The sequence below is a fragment of the Oncorhynchus mykiss genome, chromosome 2 (assembly GCF_013265735.2).
Source record: "Oncorhynchus mykiss isolate Arlee chromosome 2, USDA_OmykA_1.1, whole genome shotgun sequence".
Taxonomy (NCBI): Eukaryota; Metazoa; Chordata; class Actinopteri; order Salmoniformes; family Salmonidae; genus Oncorhynchus; species Oncorhynchus mykiss.
Window position 1 is genome coordinate 91,063,086 of NC_048566.1, and position 14,084 is coordinate 91,077,169.

Consider the following 14,084-nt stretch of genomic DNA (forward strand, 5'->3'; position numbering starts at 1 on the left):
GAATCATGTAATAACCAAAAATGTGTTAAATCAAAAAACATTTTATATTGGAGATTCTTCAAAGTAGCCACCCTTTCTTTGCCTTGATGACAGCTTTGCACACTCTTGGCATTCTCTAAACCAGCTTCATGAGGTTGAACGCATTTCAATGAACTTTTAAGAAGGCACACCTGTTAACTTGTGGAATTTCTTTCCGTCTTACTGTGTTTGAGCCAATCAACTGTGTTGTGACAAGGTAGGGGATATACAGACTATAGCCCTATTTGGTAAAATACCTAGTCCATATTATGCCAAGAACAGCTCAAATAATTAAAGAGACAAAGGTCAGTCAATACAGAAAATTTGAAGAAGTTTGAAAGTTCAGTCGCAAAAACCATCAAGCGTTATGATGAAACTGGCTTTCATGTGGACCCACAGGAATGGAAGACCCAGAATTAGCTTTGCTGCAGAGGATAAGTTCATTAGAGTTACCAGCCTCAGAAATTGCAGCCCAAATAAATGCTTCACAGAGTTAAAATAACAAACACATCTCAACAACTGTTCAGAGCGGGACTGTGTGGATCAGGCCTTCATGGTCAAATTGCTGCAAAGAAACCACTACTAAAGGACACCAATAAGAAGAAGAGACATGCTTGGGCCAAGAAACACGAGTAATGGACATTGGAGATTTTTGGTTCCAACTCCTGTGTCTTTGTGAGATGCGGTGTGGGCGAATGAATGATCTCCGCATGTGTATTTCTCACTGTAAAGCATGAAGGTGGTGGTGTTATGGTGTGGGGGTGCTTTGCTGATGACACTGTATGTGATTTATTTCAAATTCAAGGCACACTTAACCAGCATGGCTACCACAGTGTTCTGCAGCTATATGCCATCCCATCTGGTTTGGGATTAGTGGGACTATCATTTGTTTTTCAACAGGACAATGACCCAACTCAACTCCAGGCTGTGTAAGGGCCATTTTGCCTAGAAGGAGAGTGATGGAGTGCTGCATCAGATGCCCTGGCCTCCACAATCCCCCGACCTCAACCAAATTGAGATGGTTTGGAATGAGTCGGACCACAGAGTGAAGGAAAATAAGCCAAAAAGTGCTCAGCATGCGGGGGAACTCCTTCAAAACTGTTGGAAAAGCATTCCAGGTGAAGCTGGTTGAGAGAATGCCAAGAGTGTGCAAAATGTATGTTCTGAAATTGTATATGCAGGCCTCCCACGTAAGAGACACTGGTCTCAATGGTGGCTCCCTGATTAAATTAGGGTAATTAGGGTAAATTATACCCCCTAATTAGGGTAAATTATACCCCCTAATTCCCTATTTGAGATATCAAACATAACACTAAAATAGGTGGTCAATATCCTGACAAACTATAATAAATAAATGCACATTGAATGCACACAAGTGGAAGCTTCTTATCACCGTCAGAGAGACATAGGTGAAGGGCAAGAAGGGTGATAATTTAAACAACAACCCATTCACACTACAGTATATGGGAGAACAGAAGCATGCCCATTGCCCTGCCTCTGTCACCTCTAGGACAGCCCAGAGAGGAAGAGAAGTGGAAGAAACAATAACAAAAGGAGGAGAGGGACATTACCTCTTCTCCTGTGATTCCAAATAATTGTCAGTCTGTTTCTGGTGAAGACACCACAGGCGTGTCTATCTACTTGTGCTCTCCAAACTCCTTCCAGCGCTTTGTTCCCTTGTTGAAATGTTTTATTGTTGCTTTCACATGTTAAAAATGACATTTGCGAAATCAATATTATATTACAATAGTTGATAACGTTTCACCATGCCATTCCTTTACCGTTTATTGCAACGTTTAAGACATTTCTGATTCAAGTGAGATACAGGCTAAATTGCTACGTTTTCATTTGCCTTGGGCGGAATGTTTATAGTGACCATGAGCGTTTACAACACTCACGAGGTAGAAGTTCTGATTATTTTTATTACAGTAACATGTAGGCCTATTTGTGTGCTGTTTGGTCCTGAGAGTTTCTCCGTCTCTATTTTGCCACTGTGAACGTGAATAGATGTCGCTGGCCTGAGCACCAGAATAGGTGTGGCCAAATGTGGCCAAGTGCCCATTTTGGAATGTTCCCCTCAGTTCAAGTTTGACAACTCATTGGGGAGGCTGTGTCTGAGCCTAAGAGACCCCACCTATGCCTTGCAATAACGGTTAGGACAGGTTTTGCCTGAGGCTTTTTTTTTTTTGCTGGCATTTTAAAATCAGAGGTCTGTATATACAGTATACTGGACAAAATAGAAATGCAACCATTTCAAAGTTTTACTGAGTTGCAGTTCATTTAAGAAAATCAGTCAATTCAAATGAATGAATTAGGCCCTAATCTATGGATTTCACATGACTGCGCAGCCATGGGTCGGGCCTGGGAGGGCATAGGGCGAACCACTTCGTAGCCAGGCCCAGCCAATCAGAATAGTTTGTTTCCCAACAAACAGGCTTTATTACAGACATAAATACTCCTCAGCACTGTTCCCGCTATGATGCGCACTGGCGCACATTAGCCCGAGCAAAGCCCTGCGACTGCATAGCAGAAGAAATACTGTATCAGCCCAAGAAGAGAAGCACGAGATTGAACTTCACTCAAATTTGTAGAGTTTTCCCTGTTAGTTAACATTTTCAACGTTTTCCTCTACTGTGGCAATTGTGATCGAATCAACGCAATATTATCCACTTTCAATGCAACATACCAAAACAAGCTATCCAAGAGATTTTGTTGTAGGCATAACGCATCGGAGTAGGATTCTATTGCATTTGATTTATTTAACCTTTATTTAACTAGGCAAGTCAGTTAAGAATAAATTATTATTTACAATAACGGCCTAGGAACAGTGGCAGAACAATAGATTTTTACATTGTCAGCTTGGGGATTCGATCAAGCAATCTTTTGGTTGCTGGCCCAACGCTCTAATCACTAGGCTACCTGCCGCCCCAGTCCATACAGCTACCCGGGTTCTCAGTACATTGCGCAGACAGGAATAAACACACAGGACTCAGCCAGTACTCTACACAGACCAGTGCGGCATAACCAAATCTGAGCTGCAGTAGGCCTATATGCAAATAGACCATTGCCATATATGGATCTGTGCCATTTACTTTGATCTGGACTGTGTTTACAGCAGTGGACGTGAGTAGATGAGCTTGTTTTGAGATCAAAGCGAGTGCTGCATGTAGCCACGTGTGCACATTTTGTTCATATCCTTTAATAGTTAGTGATGCGTAAGATGGCACCAACAGACAGGACCAGGAATATGACTTTCCCAAATTGGATCCTTTGTTCGCACCCCCCAGGGCAATTGAAATTATCCCAGGGGCTAGTCTAAGACGCCGCCGGCGGAGAAGAAGTATTCAGAGGACTTCTAGTCCGACTCAGGAGGAGGGCACACCATCCACTGCTTCCGAGTATATTACTCGCTGATGTTCAGTCTTCGGACAATAAAATAGATGAACTCAGGGCGAGGATCTCCTTCCAGAGAGACATCAGAGACTAACATACTCTGTTTCACAGAATCATGGCTTTCACCTGATATACTGCCCCTGCCCATACAGCCATCTGGGTTCTCAGTACATCGCGCAGACAGGAATAAAGAACTCTCTGGGAAGAAGGGCAGTGGTGCATGTTGCATAATTAACCACTCATGGTGTGATTGTGATAATGTACAGAAACTCATGTCCTTTTGTTCACCCGACCAAGAAAACTTCAATCAAATGCCAACTGTATTACTGCCCAAGAGAATTCTCTTTGGGTTATAGACACAGACGTATATACTCCACCTCAAGCTGATAACACAACGCCCTCAAGGAACTACACTGCACTTGATGCAAACTAGAAACTACATATCCTTATCCTCCTACGTTTATTTTATCTGGGGATTATAAAGCAAATTTGAGGAAAACGCTACCGAAGTTCTCTCAACACATTGACTGTAGTACTAACGCTGAAAAAAAAAACGTGACCACTGCTATTCTCTCTTCCGGGATGCCTACAAGGCCCTCCCCGCCAAATCAAATCTTGACTCCATTTTGCTCCTCCCTTCCTATAGGCAGAAACTCAAACAGGAAGTACCCGTGCTAAGGCCTATTCAATGCTGGTCTGACCAATTGGAATCCATGCATCAAGATTGTTTTGATCATGCGGACTAGGATATGTTCCGGGTATCCTCGGAGAATAACAATGTACACAGGGACATGGTGACTGAGTTCATCAGGAAGTGTGTAGGGGATGTTGTTCCCGCTGTGGCTATTAAAACCTACCCAAACCAGAAAAAGTGGATAGATGGATGCATTCACGCTAAACTGAAAGCGCAAACCACCCCATTTAACCATGCAAGGTGACTGGGAATATGGCAGAATACAAACAGTGTAGTTATTCCCTCCCTAAGGCAATCAAACAGGCAAAATGTCAGTACAGAGACAGAGTGGAGTCACAATTCAACAGCTCAGACAAGAGATGTATGTGGCAGGGTCTACAGACAATCACGGATTACAAAGGGAAAACCAGGCACGTCGCGGACCCAGACGTCTTGCTCCTGTACAAGCTCCCGTAAACACTTCTTTGGCCTCTTTGATAACACAGTGCCCGCTCCCAAGGACCGTGGGCTCTCGTTCTCCGTGGCCGACGTGAGTAAGACATTTAAACATGTTAACCCTCGCAAGGCTGCCGACCCAGACAGTATCCCTAGCCGCATCCTCAGAGCATGGCTGGAGTGTTTACGGACAGATTCAATCTGTGGCGGCAGGGTAGCCTAGTGGTTAGAGCGTTGGACTAGTAACAGGAAGGTTGCAAGTCCAAACCCCCGAGCTGACAAGGTACAAATCTGTCGTTCTGCCCCTGAACAGGCAGTTCCCTAGGCCGTTTTGAATTTAAGAATTTGTTCTTAACTGACTTGCCTAGTTAAATAAAGGTAAAATAAAAATAAAATCTCTCCCTATCCCAGTCTGCTGTCTCCACATGCTTCAAGATGTTCACCATTGTTTCCTGTACCCAAGAAAGCAAAGGTAACTGAACTAAATTACTATTGCCCCGTAGCACTCACTTCTGTCATCATGAAATGCTTTGAGAGGCTAGTTAAGGATCATATCACCTCTACCTTAGACCCTAGACCCACTTCAATTTGCTTACCGCCCCAGTAGACCCACAGATGATGCAATCACCATTGCACTGCACACTCCCCTATCCCATCTGGACAAGGGGAAAATCTAAGTACGAATGCTGTTCATTGACTGGGTCCTGGACTTCCTGACGGGCCGCCTGAAGGTAGGAAGCAACACCTCCACTTCACTGATACTCAACAAAGGGGCCCCACAAGGGTGCATGCTCAGCCCACTCCTGTACTCCCTGTTCATCCATGACTGCATGGCCAACTCAATCATGAAGTTTGCAGACGACACAACCATAGTAGGACTGATTACCAAAAATGACAAGAGGAGGTGAGGGCCCTGGTGGAGCGGTGCCAGGAAAATAACCTGAGCTGGACCAGCATCGTCCGGGTTAGGGTAGGGTTTGGCCAGCTGGGATGTCCTTGTCCCATCGCGCTCTAGCAACTCCTGTGGTGGGCCGGGATCATGCACGCCGACACGTATGGTGTTTCCTCCGACACACTGGTGCGGCTGGCTTCCGAGTTAAGCGTGCACTGTGTCAAGAAGCAGTGCGGCTTGGAGGGGTTGTGTTTCGAGGACGCACGGCTCTCAACATTCACTTCTCCTGAATCCATACGGGAGTTGCAGCGATGGGACAAAACTAACTACCAATTGGACATGACGAAAATGGGGAGAAAAAAATTGTAATAATTTTTTAAAAAGTAACAAAAGAGCTGATTGTGGAATTCAGGAAAAAGCATCAACGGGGGCACACTGCCTTCCCTCCAGGATACCTACAGCACCCGATGTCACAGGAAGGCCAAAAAGATCAAGGACATCAACCACCCAAGCCACGGCCTGTTCACCTCGCTATCACCCAGAAGGCAAGGTGAGTACAAGTGCCTCAAAAGCAGGGACCGAGAGACTGAAAAACACTATCACTGGCCTACACACAATACACCATAATGTCAAAGTGGAATTATGTTTTTCAAAATGTTTACCAACTAATAAAAAATGAAAAGCTGAAATGTCTTGACTCATTAAGTATTCAACCCCTTTGTTATGGCAAGCCTAAATAAGTTCAGGAATAAAAATATGCCAAACAAGTCACATAATACATTGAATGGACTTTGAATGTGATTTTTTTATGAGTACCTCATCTCTATACCCCACACATACATTTATTTTTAATGTCACTCAGTCAAGCAGCGAATTTCAAACACAGATTCAACCACAAAGACAAGGGAGATTTTCCAATGCTTTGCAAAGATAGGCACCTATTGGTAGATGGGTAAAAAAAAAAAGAAGAAGCTAACATTGAATATCCCTTTGAGCATGGTGAAGTTATTCATTACACTGTGGATGGTGTATCAATACACCAAGTCAATACAAATATAACAATGTCTTTCCTAACTCAGTTGCCGGAGAGGAAGGACACCACTCAGTGATTTCACCATGAGGCCAATGGTGACTTTAATCGCTATGATAGGAGAAAACTGAGGATGGATTCATCCATTCATCCTGTTTGCAACAAGGCACTAAAGTAATAGAGCAAAAAATATTGCAAAACAATTAACTTTTTGTCTTCAATACAAAGTGTTATGTTTGGGGCAAATCCAAAACAACACATTATTGAATACCACTCTCCAATGTTATTAGTATGCTTGTAATTGTTAAGTACTAGGGAGATTTTCAGGATAAAAAATAAACGGAGCTACGCACAGGAAAAAATCCTAGTGGACAATCTGGTTCAGTCTGCTGGTTCAGTCTGCTTTCCGTGTGTTATTTCATAGTTGAGATCTTCACTATTATTCTACAATGTAGAAAAAAGTAAAAAATAAAGACAAATCCTGGAATGAGTAGGTGTCCAAAATTTTGACTGGTACTGTATGTATATAATAACCAAAAAAGTGTTAAACAAATCAAAACATATTTTAGATTCTTCAAAGTAAGCCACCCTTTGCCTTGATAACAGCTTTGCACACTCTTGGCATTCTCTCAACCAGCTTCAAATGGAATGCTTTTCCAATAGTCTTGAAGGAGTTCCCAAATATGCTGGTCACTTCTTATCCTTCCCTCTGCGGTCCAACACATCCCAAATTAAATCAAATTTATTTATATAGCCCTTCGTACATCAGCTGATGTACAGCATCAAAGTGCTGTACAGAAACCCAGCCTAAAACCCCAAACAGCAAGCAATGCAGGTGTAGAAACCATCTCAATTGGGTTGAGGTGGGGTGATTGTGCAGGTCATCTGATGCAGCATGCCATCACTCTCCATCTTGGTCAAATAGCCCTTACACAGCCTGAAAGTGTGTTGGATCATTGTCCTGTTAAAAAACAAATAATAGCACAAACCAGAGTTCGCCATGCTGGTTAAATGCGCCTTGAAATCAAAATAAATCACAGACAGAGTCACCAGCAAAGCACCCCCAAAACATCACACCTCCATGCTTTGCGGTGGGAACCACATGTGGAGATCATCCGTTCACATACTCTGCGTCTCACAAAGACTCGGCAGTTGGAACCAAAAATCTCAGATTTGGACTCATCAGACCAAAGGACAGATTTCCACCGGTCTAATGTCCATTGCTTGTGTTTCTTGGCCCAAGCATGTCTCTTCTTCTTATTGGTGTCCTTCAGTAATGGTTTCTTTGCAGCAATTCCACAGTTGAAGTCGGAAGTTCACATACACTTAGGTTGGAGTCATTAAAACTCGTTTTTAAACCACTCCACACATTTCTTATTAACAAACTATAGTTTTGGCAAGTCGGTTAGGACATCTACTTAGTGCATGACAAGTCATTTTTCCAACTATTGTTTACAGACAGATCATTTCACTTATAATTCATTGTATCACAATTCCAGTGGGTCAGAAGTTTACATACACTAAGTTGACTGTGCCTTTAAACAGCTTGGAAAATTACAGAAAAGGATGTCATCGCTTTAGAAGCTTCTGATTGGCTAATTGACATAATTTGAGTCAATTGGAGGTGTACCTGTGGATGTATTTCAAGGCATACCTTCAAACTCAGTGCCTATTTGCTTGACATCATGGGAAAATCAAAAGAAATCAGCCAAGACCTCAGAAAATAAATTGTAGACCTCCACAAGTCTGGTTTATCATTGGGAGCAATGATATGAAACGCCTGAAGGTACCGCGTTCATCTGTACAAACAATAGCACGCAAGTATAAACACCATGGGACCATGCAGCCGTCATACCGCTAAGGAAGGAGACGCGTTAGGTCTCCTAGAGATTAATGTACTTTCGTGCGAAAAGTGCAAATCAATCCCAGAACAACAGCAAGCAAAGGACCTTGTGAAGATGCTGGAGGAAACAGGTCCAAAAGTATATATATCCACAGTAAAACAAGTCCTATATCAACATAACCTGAAAGGCCACTCAGCAAGGAAGAAGTACCTGCTCCAAAACCACCATAAGAAAGCCAGACTACGGTTTGCAACTGCACATGGGGACAAAGGTCGTACTTTTTGGAGAAATGTCCTCTGGTCTGATGAAGCAAAAATAGAACTGTTTGGCCATAATGACCATCGTTATGTTTGGAGGAAAAAGAGGGAGGCTTGCAAGCCGAAGAACCCCAACCCAACCGTGAAGTAAGGGGGTGACAGCATCATGTTGTGGGGGTGCTTTGCTGCAGGAGGGACTGGTGCACTTCAAAGTAGATGGCTTCATGAGGAAGGAAAATTACGTGGATAAAATGAAGCAACATCTCAAGACATCAGTCAGGAAGTTGAAGCTTGGTTGCAAATGGGTCTTCCAAATGGACAATTACCCCAAGCATACCTCCAAAGTTGTGGCAAAATGGCTTAAGGACAACAAAGTCAAGGAATTGGAGTGGCCAACAAAGCCCTGACCTCAATCCTATAGAATATCTGTGGGCAGAACTAAAAAAGCATATGCGAGCAAGGAGGCCTACAAACCTGACTCAGTTACACCAGCTGTCAGGAGGAATGGGCCAAAATTCACCCAACTTATTGTGGGAAGCTTGTGGAAGGCTACCCGAAACATTTGACCCAAGTTAAACAATTTTAAAGGCAATGCTACCAAATACTAATTGAGTGTATGTAAACGTCTGACCCACTGGGAATGTGATTAAAGAAATAAAAGCTCAAATAAATAATTCTCTATTATTCTTCTGATATTTCACATTGTTAAAAAAAAGTGGTGATCCTGAATGACCTAGGACAGGGAATTTTTACTAGGATTAAATGTCAGGAATTGCAGAAAACTGAGTTGAAATGTATTTGGCTAAGGTGTATGTTAGCTTCCGACTTCAAATAAATGTATGTATGTATGTATGTATGAATGTATGTATGTATGTATGTATGTATGTGTGTGTGTGTTTGTATGTATGAATGTACACTGCTCAAAAAAATAAAGGGAACACTAAAATAACACATCCTAGATCTGAATGAATGAAATATTCTTATTAAATACTTTTTTCTTTACACCGTTGAATGTGCTGACAACAAAATCACACAAAAATGATCAATAGAAATCAAATTTATCAACCCATGGATGGAGGTCTGGATTTGGAGTCACACTCAAAATTAAAGTGGAAAACCACACTACAGGCTGATCCAACTTTGATGTAATGTCCTTAAAACAAGTCAAAATGAGGCTCAGAAGTGTGTGTGGCCTCCACGTGCCTGTATGACCTCTCTACAACGCCTGGGCATGCTCCTGATGAGGTGGCGGATGGTCTCCTGAAGGATCTCCTCCCAGACCTGGACTAAAGCATCCGCCAACTCCTGGACAGTCTGTGGTGCAATGGAGCGAGACATGATGTCCCAGATGTGCTCAATTGGATTCAGGTCTGGGGAACAGGCGGGCCAGTCCATAGCATCAATGCCTTCCTCTTGCAGGAACTGCTGACACACTCCAGCCACATGAGATTGTCTTGCATTAGGAGGAACCCATGGCCAACCGCACCAGCATATGGTCTCACAAGGGGTCTGAGGATCTCATCTCGGTACCTAATGGCAATTAGGCTACCTCTGGCGAGCACATGGAGGGCTGTGCGGCCCCCCAAAGAAATGCCACCGCACACCATGACTGACCCACCGCCAAACCGGTCATGCTGGAGGATGTTGCCGGCAGCAGAACGTTCTCCACGGCGCCTCCAGACTGTCACGTCTGTCACATGTGCTCAGTGTGAACCTGCGTTCATCTGTGAAGAGCACAGGGCGCCAGTGGCGAATTTGCCAATCTTGGTGTTCTCTGGCAAATGCCAAACGTCCTGCACGGTGTTGGGCTGTAAGCACAACCCCCACCTGTGGACGTCAGGCCCTCATACCACCCTCATGGAGTCTGTTTCTGACCATTTGAGCAGACACATGCACATTTGTGGCCTGCTGGAGGTCATTTTGCAGGGCTCTGGCAGTGCTCCTCCTGCTCCTCCTTGCACAAAGGCGGAGGTAGTGGTCCTGCTGCTGGGCTGTTGCCCTCCTATGGCCTCCTCCACGTCTCCTGATGTACTGGCCTGTCTCCTGGTAGCGCCTCCATGCTCTGGACACTATGCTGACAGACACAGCAAACCTTCTTGCCACAGCTCGCATTGATGTGCCATCCTGGATGAGCTGCACTACCTGAGAACTTGTGTGGGTTGTAGACGCCGTCTCATGCTACCACTAGAGTGAAAGCACCGCCAGCATTCAAAAGTGACCAAAACATCAGCCAGGAAGCATAGGAACTGAGAAGTGGTCTGTGGTTATCACCTCCAGAACCACTCCTTTATTGGGGGTGTCTTGCTAATTGCCTATAATTTCCACCTGTTGTCTATTCCATTTGCACAACAGCATGTGAAATTTATTGTCAATCAGTGTTGCTTCCTAAGTGGACAGTTATATTTCACAGAAGTGTGATTGACTTGGAGTTACATTGTGTTGTTTAAGTGTTCCCTTTATTTTTTTGAGCAGTGTATATACACACATATTATATGTATATATACACACATATATAAATATACATACACACATACACATACATATATATACACACTACCATTCAGAAGTTTGGGGTCACTTAGAAATGTCCTTATATTTGAAAGAAAATCCAATTTTTGGTCCATTAAAACAACATAAAATTGATCAGATATACAGTGTTGACAATTTTTAAAATTGTATTTATTTAATTTAACCTTTATTTAACCAGGAAGGGCTCATTGAGATTTAAAATATATTTTTCAAGAGCGTCCTAGCCAAGATAGGCAGCACCAAGTCATTACAAAAATTACAGACAAACAACATGAAAAACTACAAGTTCAAACTACATCTAGTAAAAACCATAGAATTCACAATAGTATAACAAAATCAAAAACAGCAAATTAAAAACATTGACAGGTCAGGGAATCAGTATCAAGATCATTCATCCGTGATTTAAAAATACCAATCGAGACAAGTTCTTCCAGTTTAAAACTCTTTTGTAAGGCGTTCCAAGACGATGGCGCAGAGTACATAAAAGCCCTTTTACCAAATTCATTTCGGACATTTGTAACAGTTAGCAGGATAAAGTCCAGCAAACGAATAGAGTACCCACCACATTTCTGACCAATAAAAATGCCCAAATTGTTGCTGGAAACAGCTGATTTTTACGGAATATCTATATGGGCGTACAGAGGCCCATTATCAGCAACCATCACTCCTGTGTTCCAATGGCATGTTGTGTTAGCTAATCCAAGTCCATCATTTTAAAAGGCTAACTGATCATTAGAAAACCCTTTTGCAATTATGTTAGCTGCTGAAGACTGTTTTTCTGATTAAAGAAGCAGTAAAACTGGCCTTTAGACTAGTTGAGTATCTGGAGCATCAGCATTTGTGGGTTTGATTACAGGCTCAAAATGGCCAGAAACAAAGCGCTTTCTTAGTCTATTCTTGTTCAGTGAAATTAAGGCTATTCAATGCGAGAAATTGCCAAGAAACTGAAGATCTCGTACAACGCTGTGTACTACTCCCTTCACAGAACAGCGCAAACTGGCTCTAACAAGAATGGGAAGAGTGGGAGGCCCCGGTGCACAACTGAGCAAGAGGATAAGTACATTAGAGTGTCGAGTTTGAGTCGCCTCTTCACTGTTGATGTTGAGACTGGTGTTTTGCGGATACTATTTAATGAAGCTGCCAGTCGAGGACTTGTGAGGCGTTTGTTTCTCAAACTAGATACTAATATACTTGTCCTCTTGCTCAGTTGTGCACCGGGGCCACCCACTCTTTCTATTCTGGTTAGAGCCAGTGCTGATAATGAGTCTCTGTAAGCCCATGTAGATATTCCATAAAAAATCTGCCGTTTCCAGCTACAACAGTCATTTACAACATTAATGTCTACACTGTATTTCTGATCAATTTCATGTTATTTTAATGGACAAAAAAAATCGTTTTTCTTTAAAAAACAAGGACCTTTTAAGTGACCCCAAACTTTTGAACGGTAGTGTATATAATTTTTTACAAATTGATACTTGAAGTAAAATAGCAATATAATATCTTACAAAAATATTATTGCGATACGCAACCATTGATTTCACCCCCCCCCTTTACCTACTGATATATAATGTTAGATAAGGGGCCTTGCCAGCTGATATATGGCTCTAGTAACGGGCCCTTACCTGCTGATATAGGCTTGTTTGAAGTCGGGCCTCATGCTGATGGCCTGTCTGTAGAGCTGGTCAGCCTCCTCCAGCCGTGAGTCGTTGGTACGGATCAGGTTGGCCAGGTTAATGTACACGTTCAGGTGGTTGGGCGCCACACGGGTGGCGTACTTCTTCCCTGGAATGATCTGGAAGAGCATAATCAATGATTATGCCCCTAATTTTAATTTGTTTATTTAACCTTTATTTAAATAGTCAAGTCAGTTAAGAACAAATTCTTATTTACAATAATGGCCTACCCCGGCCAAACCTGGACCACGCTGGGCCAATTGTGCGCCGCCCTATGGGACTCCCAATCATGGCCGGATGTGATACAGCCTGGATTCGAAACAGGGACTGTAGTGACAACTCTTAGACCGTTGCGCCACTCGGGAGCTCTGAGTTTACTATACATGTTTATTATACATGGACGGTATTAGATCACACTATACAACAAGTTTGCATTGTTTTGGTTAGCTCTGATAGGTAAGGGGTACTTGGACATTAGATATTCCAGGTTAACTTTAACCACCAGAGACTGTAGGGAATGTAGATCATGAGAGCCGTGTGAACACGTACTTAAATAAATAAAAACTTTTCACGAGCCTAACCAATGTTTCGGTATGTCCTTATTTTCTCAAGGAAAGCTAGGCAGAGAGAGACATTTTTAAAAAACCAACAGAAAAGAAAACTTAATGAGAAAACAAGTCCCACCATCTTGGAGGGCAAATAATGATTGAGCATATCTAGAATACCAATATAATTCAGATAGAACTTCAAAGTCACTGGAAACCTCTGATGTGGGCAATCTGCTCTGTCATGGCCAACATGGTGTCCCACATTACAGTGGGATTGTCAAGGAAACAAATTCTGTCATACATCTGTCATACATCTATACCCTCCCATTCAGAAAAGACAGTTCTACATTCCTACACTAGCCACACACATAGCTAGAGAGGTAGAAGATATATATTTTTTGTTTTCTTCTATTGAAGAAAACCATCTATCGAATCAGAGTTTACACAGTTTCTCAAATAAATCATGAGACCATGACAGACTGAGGCTAACAAAAGCTACGCTTTTCTATTCAATCAGTGTACATTTCCTCCATCGACAGGATCACAGAAGCTTATAAAACACGTACTAAAGCACCATATCGTTAAGTTTCATTCCATGGGGTTGTCGGTCGTTGGATTCCCAGACATAAGCGGAAATCTGGATATAAATAGTTAACTTATTTGGAAACCCAATAAATAAGAGCTATGATCAACATTAGTGTACTGTATCTAAGTGATTATCATTGGGCCCCACGCGGATATCCTGTTCAGGATCGTCAGCATGGGGCCATG

General features: G+C 42.6%; 1 protein-coding gene across 2 annotated transcripts in view; it reads right to left on the reverse strand.

Annotated features, from left to right (window-relative positions):
• Positions 1-14,084, reverse strand: part of tmtc3 (transmembrane O-mannosyltransferase targeting cadherins 3) — a 110,713-nt gene that overhangs the window by 16,355 nt on the left and 80,274 nt on the right. For both annotated transcript variants that reach the window (XM_036958924.1, XM_021576723.2), the window contains exon 12: positions 12,715-12,884. In XM_036958924.1, the coding sequence (XP_036814819.1) occupies positions 12,715-12,884 (170 nt within the window). The remainder of the gene's footprint in view (positions 1-12,714; positions 12,885-14,084) is intronic.